General features: G+C 42.5%; 1 protein-coding gene across 3 annotated transcripts in view; it reads left to right on the top strand.

Annotated features, from left to right (window-relative positions):
• The first annotated feature begins 514 nt into the window (after window positions 1-514).
• Window positions 515-7,523, top strand: part of LOC108773689 (protein groucho-1) — an 85,443-nt gene continuing 78,434 nt past the window's right edge. For all 3 annotated transcript variants that reach the window (XM_018539585.1, XM_018539586.1, XM_018539584.1), the window contains exon 1: window positions 515-1,783. In XM_018539585.1, the coding sequence (XP_018395087.1) occupies window positions 1,724-1,783 (60 nt within the window). In that variant the 5' untranslated portion in view covers window positions 515-1,723. The remainder of the gene's footprint in view (window positions 1,784-7,523) is intronic.

Here is a 7,523-nt window from a genome sequence, read left to right as displayed (position 1 = left end):
GCGTAAAGGCGATCGTAAAGACGCGCATGGACGATCGAAAATCACGATGAAAACATTCCTCGTTGGAAAGGAGCACGATAAATCGACCATACACATAAGAAAGAATAGTAGAGGTGAAAGAGTGAGAGAGAAAGGGGGGGAGACGCGTAGAGCAACGTTTTAACGAGCCGTGATTTTCGTGCTCGCCTTTTCGAGATCCTTACGTAACGCGACTTAATTGCGAAGGAGCTATCGCGCCGGTTAATACGAGCGTAGAGGAGACGAGAGACATTCGAGGGGGATGCTTGGCGGCTTTAAACGCGAAGTAGCGGGCCCGACAGGCGGAGGGGCAGCGCGGCGGGCGACGTAGGCAGCGAAGAAGTGGGAGAGAGTCGTGGATTGTGGGCGAAACGTTGCAAGGGGCGAAGAGAGAGAGAGAGAGAGAGATAGTACGTTGCGCCGGGAGGGGAGAACGCGCTCCCCCTCCATCGGTCTATCCGTCAGTCGCTCCGTAGCCGCTGTGGGGATAGGTTCGTCCGCGTCACTCTGACTCGCGCCGCTTTAACGCCCGCCAGGATTTCTCGCGAGAACTTCTGTATGTTAAGTGACACACATCGATCGTGTTCCGCGATCCTCCAGCGTGTTTCCTCCGCATTTTCGCGGTGATATTTCAATCTCGACCGCGGTCGTACGCGCGCGCGCATCTTTTACGTTCGCGCTCGGGTAAACAACGGAGTGGTGTGCAGTGTGCCAGCGCATGTGACGCGCATCAGTGTTGCTCACGACGCTCGACGACGCCGCCATCGAGAAGAGCGGCGAGGAAGAAGAAGCGGGGAGTGGAGTAAATAGATCGGAAGATAAACGTGTGTATGCTGTAGAGGGAAGTGAGGAAATTTTTCGGGCCAGGGTTTCTCCGGCGCGGTGACGTAGGTAGTTTTCTCCTTCTTTACCGACCGAAGAAATAAAAGGAAAAAAAGAAAAAAAAAAAGGTTTAAGCCGCGCGTCTCTGTCTCTGCAGATTTGCAGAGCACAAAGAAAAGACACGGCCGCCGATCGAGGAGATCGAGTTGCCTCCTCGCTCGTCTCTCGTCCCGTCGGCTCGTGCGCGGCGCTGTGCGTGACTCCGAATGAACGCGGCGACGACCAGCCTCACCTGACCCGGCGAGCCGCGAGAGGGAAGGAGAGAGGCCGCTACCGACCACTGCCCGCGCGAGTGTAGAAGGGGGGGGGAGGAGGGTGTGCGTAACACGTTTAAGCGGCTGGTCTCCCTGCGCGCCCGATGAGACGGTAGTGACGGATGGATTGGTGGCGACCGCCGATGGATTTTCGGCGGGGAAACGGGGTGTTGCGAATCACGCTCGTGTACGCGTCGCGCCGGAACGTAGCACGTCGTCGCGAGACGACACGTCATCGCCGAGAGTGCCGTAGATCATCGTCCTCGTAGCGGCCGTAGGTTTCATTTCAAACGTGCCCGAAAAAATCAGCCTTTCTCCAAGGAAAAAGAAAAAAAAAAAAAAATCGTCGCTTCTCTGTTAACGCGGTTGTTGTTGTTGTGCCGTTTGTTGTTGTTATTGCTCTTCTTGAAGGAGGAGTTATTACCCTAAGTCGGAATAAGTGTGCCGCGTGTGACATGACGCGTCTTCATTGAGAAGAGTTCCCGAATCGCGTCTCTCGGCGGAGTCAGTGCGCGCGAGATACGACGTATAGATATCGCACGCATCGAGCGGGAAACCACGCAGGAAGGATGTATCCCAGCGCCGGAATCAACGCAGCCGCCGTGGCCGCCGCCGCTGCCAGGCATCCGGTGAGTAGCGATTATCCATAACATAATAATAATAATAATAACAACAACGGTAACGTTGTTTATTTGCACGCCCCAACCCCCCGGTTATTGGCGATGGCATTTTCGACGGGGATAAACTGCGTGAACCGCAATTGTGTAACCATTAAATAGCTATCGGATTTAATCGATGTAAATTCTCAGGCCGAATAAATTAGGCTGAATGCGCGCCGAAGCGGGGTGCCTCCCCGCCGGAATGCGGCCGATAACGGTGTCGACGACACGAGACGGTGATATATATTTCGCGGTTGCGAACTGCGATCGTATCTCTGGGCGTCGCTTCCATTCCGCCGGGGTCGGACAGTCAGACGTCGAAAGATCGCGACGTGTCGATAGGGTTTGATTTCTCTCTCTCTCTCTCTCTCATTCGTTCCGCGAAATGGCCGCTTCTCCGGTGTCATCGTCGGGCTCCTTTTTTCTCCGAGAGAAAACCGCCGGCGGCGGTGCCTTCCGTCTATTTTACAGCACGTTGCATACTTAACGTAGCCCCGCGCCGCGTCGCGACGCGACGCGACGCGCCGGCGCGGACCGGCGGCGCCGTCGTGTCGCGCGCGCGACAGTCTGATTTACGTCTGTAATTTACATCGTTGTTAACCCTGTTTAACCTGCTCCTCCTTGATCGCGGGCCGCGTTTCTGACGCGCCACTCTCTCTCTCTCTGTCCTCTTTGCCGCGATAGAGTAAGCACACCGCAGGCGCGGGGTGATTTCTTTCCTGTCAGAGTGCTTAAGCTGTCGCGCTCGATTGCGCTCCCGTTACTCCGACGACTGCAGCGCGTTTCGCACCTCTCGTAACACGATCCGATGTCATCGACGAATCCAGACGACTTCTCGAGTTTCACCGTGCACACGCGCGAATGCGTGATCTCGATTGACGTCGCGACGCGACGCAACGCTCGGCGTTCCACGCTTCGGTCACATATCGGGTTTCGGTCGCCTCGCGAAAATGTTCATTAACGCGTCGGAAATCGTAGTGCCATCGACCGTTGTACGAGGAAAATCACCATCAGACTAGATTTCGAGGTGACGCGACCACGTGGCGTGAGACGCACGTGACGTGACACGCGTCGCGAGATACCTGCGGTTTTTAAAAAGTGACTTCGATGTTCACGTGTTATTATTTGATTTTCCGTGTAAAAATGGCATACACACTATATACTACACTATACACGTTTAAATGCGTAAATTCTGTATGCAGTGTAGTGTGTTATTTTTTTTTTACACATATTGGAATCACTTTTTCTACACTTGGATTGGCAGGATGTCGGATGTTTAAACTACAATCGCATGTATTTAATAGCGTTTTCGACTGCCGAGTTTGAATCGATTCAAGGTCGATTAACTCGGAGTGCCATAAACTCGTGAAATCAAAAATTTACAGTGGCATGTATGTGACTTCATTAACACGTTCGCGATAGCATGCGGGTCTGCGGGTCACTGTTAAGGCCATGACACAAAAACTTCAGCAGTAAAATGTATAAGCAATATAAACGAATCCAACATGCTGATTTCTTTTATTACTTTCGTCTTACTGTTCAAGTTTTTCTTTATGCCCTTATTTTGGAATTGTCACAAAATTAAAATTATATAAGACAAAATTATAATTATATAAAGGTGGGAAAAATTGAAACTGTGTGTCAGGGAAATCATCATAATTGTAGAATTTCAATCTTAACGTGAACTCTCGAGAATGTCAAAATTAAAAACAAAGAAACGGACTATAATGAGAGTTTATCTCACGGTAAGTCGATCCAAAATTTATTAAAATATTTTTCTTCCAATAAATCAGACGTTTCGGTTTACATTCGAGCCGTCTTCAGTAATCTGACACAATGAAATATAGGATCCTCCATGGCTAAACGAGAAAATGGCAAATCCTTCTATCTTCATTTAATTTGACACAAGGGTGACAAGCCATGTGGCAACGAATCAAAGATAGATTCCGCACAGCCATGAAACTTAAAATTAATTAATTAAAATAATACATCAAGATGTCCAATATAGTCGCTAAAAACGCGATGCTTACAGCGGTCAACAGTCGAATGAGTTATTGAATTTTAGTATGAGAGAAATTTATGGCAACTCTGTTGTTCTATCCTTACTCGACTTCTGTCTATCAAGTATACCTTCTATGCAAAGATCGATAACGATACTTGCGTGACTTAAAGGCCGTTCTAAAATTTTGTGATGTTTAAAGCCTACAATGTACAATAATACACAGTGTAGGTAGGTAAAAAACATGTTTAAAACATGTTTTAAATAATTTAGACCATACTTAATCCATGTTTCAAAAATATGTTTTTCTATAATACCATACCAAGCGTATTCGAATCATTGAAAACATGTTTAGAAAGAAACATAATTTTTATTCTTAAAATAAAAACATTAGTCTTTTTGTCAAGCCTGACGTATAGCGTAAACTATAGATTTTCAACGCTGACAATGGACACATCCAAAGTGTATGCTACCCACAATCCATGACATTCGTTGTGTCTCGTGATCTGCCAATGTCAACCCCGGTAGTTACCGTGACCCATATAGTGATCACCCCGCAAGAAACAATTAGCCGAAAATGTGTCCGTTATGAAATCGTGTTGGATCGATTTGGAGAGCTCTATAAAGCTGGCAGGACCAAATGAGTAGAATCAAAATCGGACCTATTGGAAATTTTAGTACTAATTTTGTACTAATTCGTACCACCAAAAGAAATTTTATATTTATGCGTCATTTCCGAGAAAACAGTGGCGCTGCTAGTTTAATATTTAAGCTAGCAGGACCATAAAAAAAAACAACGCAAGGGTAAAAATGAATAAAACTGAATTGTACTAATTGATTTGTACTAATTTGTATCATTAAAAATAAGTTAATATTTCACACAAAACCTATGTGAATCTGCGGCACTCGACTTCAAGAAAAAAAATTTTTAATGAGCATTAAATTAAGTCAAGCATTTTTGTAAGTCAAATCAAATGTCAGATTTTACATAGGTGGTCTAATGATGGCTAGGAGATTAAAAATAATTATACAGTTTACATATTCGATACAAATTATATTATAAATGTTATAAAATTATTACAAGTCATATAAAGTAAGAAAAAAAAAATTGTTTAACAAAAGATAAACAAAAACATAAACATAAAACCTGAAACAAGATATTCTTTATAATATATTAATAACGCTGCAGTTATTTCTGCATTTTCTTTAATATATTTTTTCTTTTTTCTCCAAATCATTATATTCTATCCATGTTGTACAATATGTATCGGATATGTAAACTGTATAATTATTTTTAATCTCCTAGCCATCATTAGGCCACCTATGTGAAACCTGACATTTGACTTACAAAAATGCTTGACTTAATTTAATGCTCATTAAAAATTTTTTTTCTTGAAGTCGAGTGCCGCAGATTCACATAGGTTTTGTGTGAAATATTAACTTATTTTCAATGATGCAAATTAGTACAAATCAATTAGTACAATTCAGTTTTGTTCATTTTTGCCCTTGCGTTGTTTTTTTTTATGGTCTTGCTAGCTTAAATATTAAACTAGCAACGCCACTGTTTTCTTGGAAATGACGCATAATATAAAATTTCTTTTGGTGGTACAAATTAGTACAAATTCGATCCTATTTATTTCCTTATTTATTTATTTTTTTTTATTGGTCTTGCTGGCTTAATATTAAGCTAGCAGCGCCACGTTTTTTTTTTCAAAACGGCACATGGTACAAAATTTTTATTGGTGGTACAAATTAGTACAAAATTAGTACTAAAATTTCCAATAGGTCCGATTTGATTCTGTTCATTTGGTCCTGCCAGCTTTATAGAGCTGATTTGGAGTTGATTCAAACCCCTGCAGTCGAAACCGCTATACCGAAATAAATTCAATTTGTTTAATACACAACGCGTCACGTGGACGTGCACGTGCTTCTTCAGCGCGCGGTCTGAAAATTCGGCGGTACAAACGCGGAACAATCGCGTTTGCCGTCGTATAGGCTTCTCGCGGCCGTGCGAAAAGCGTTTCGCCACAGCACGTCGGAGTCGTTGATCCGTGAATCGTGCGAGCAGAGTTTGTCCGTGCAGCGCTCTGTCTCTGTATTTAATGGTCCGGTCGAGATAATGGCGACTTAGTCGTCGCGCACGACTCCGCAGCCCTCGGAGTCGTCGTCGTTGCGTAGTCACGTCACGTTCACGCCGTTTCTCGGTTTTCTTTCTCGCTCTCAACGACGACGGTACGTAACGTTCGTCCGACCATTACACGGGATATTAACGCCTTTTCTTTCGGTTTCGCCGCGACGCAGCTCTCTCGTTAAAAAAGCGCGGAGCACCAGGCGCGGCGATAAATGCCGTGGACAAACAATTTTTTCGCAACTCGCTAATCCAGTCAGTTAGTCAAACGTGACTGGAACGTGACTCATAGAAAAAGATATATATCGTACGCATTTACCGGTCATTGCGAGTGACAATCGCTGTGACGCGCGAGGCAAGAGTCAAACGTCACTTTGTGGCGGTGTCATTAGCCTGAGAAAAGAGGCCTAACGACCGGTGTAATGAGAGCCCCAGGAAAAGGGGCCGACTATATAATAGTAATAATGGGCGGTGTACCGGTCGTGATCGCAATTACGTGTACAACAACGAACATGTCGAAAAGTTGCCTAAAAGGATCGGGCTAAATTTTGTTTGATGTCAAACGGATTTGAAGTACACATCCGGAGAATACACTTTGAAATTTTTTCTTGGTCTAAATTTATCCATTGTTTTTGAATTGTCTTATCAAAAGTTAAGTGTTTTTTTTTAACTTTTATTAATCAACTTAATTTAATTAATCAATGTCGGTTTATGCTCTTAGCGATATACATATTTGATTCGCTCAGCTGATTTCAGTTCTTTCTATATCGATTACGATTTATATATGTACGTTGCTCTAATTCTTCAAAAATGGCAAAACTCAAAAAATTAAATTTGCTACGAAAAGAGAAATATTATTTTTCAACTTGACGAAAAATTATTGACTAATTAACTATAATATCTACAAAAAATTCTTAATAGAATCAAATGTCGTTTTTGTTATTTTAGTTTCATAACTTGTGTAATTTTTAAGGATAGTATCACAGCATTTTATGTATGGTTATCTAAAAAATTTTGTTTATAAAAAAGGAAAATAAAAGATATTGCCAAAAGCTCCTTAAAATTCATTACTTTTACACTTCTCTATCTCGTAAGAACATAAAACTAAAAAATGTAAATTTAATTCTATACTATTAAAAAAAATGTAACTAGAAAAATAAATATAATGAAAGATAATAATAATTGACTCGTATGATTTAAAAATCGAGGAAAGTGTAAAGTGTAAAGCCTAATCGAGTCTTGAGAACAAGATGTTAATGTTTATTATATTGTGTGAAATTTATATACTGCGTATGTAGTCCCCCCGCGACGCTGATGGATTTTCAGCATTGACGCATACATATTCACTACCGCAGTAATATCACTTTAGTTAAATTGAGAATCAATTTAACCACTTTTTGATGCCTATAGCATCTTATTAGATCTTAATAATATGTTGGAAGACATATATTAAAATTTAATAATAAATTAATAATTTAAACTCAGAGAAGCTGAGATTGTGAAGAATATCACGAGTTGGCGTTTCGTCCCGGCTTCCACTACTGGACTCATCAGTAAGGTAATGTAGTGGGAGCCTACCTTAG

Source organism: Cyphomyrmex costatus, unplaced genomic scaffold, assembly GCF_001594065.2.
Source record: "Cyphomyrmex costatus isolate MS0001 unplaced genomic scaffold, Ccosl1.0 scaffold216, whole genome shotgun sequence".
Taxonomy (NCBI): domain Eukaryota; kingdom Metazoa; phylum Arthropoda; class Insecta; order Hymenoptera; family Formicidae; genus Cyphomyrmex; species Cyphomyrmex costatus.
This window is presented reverse-complemented; position numbering and strand designations above follow the sequence as displayed.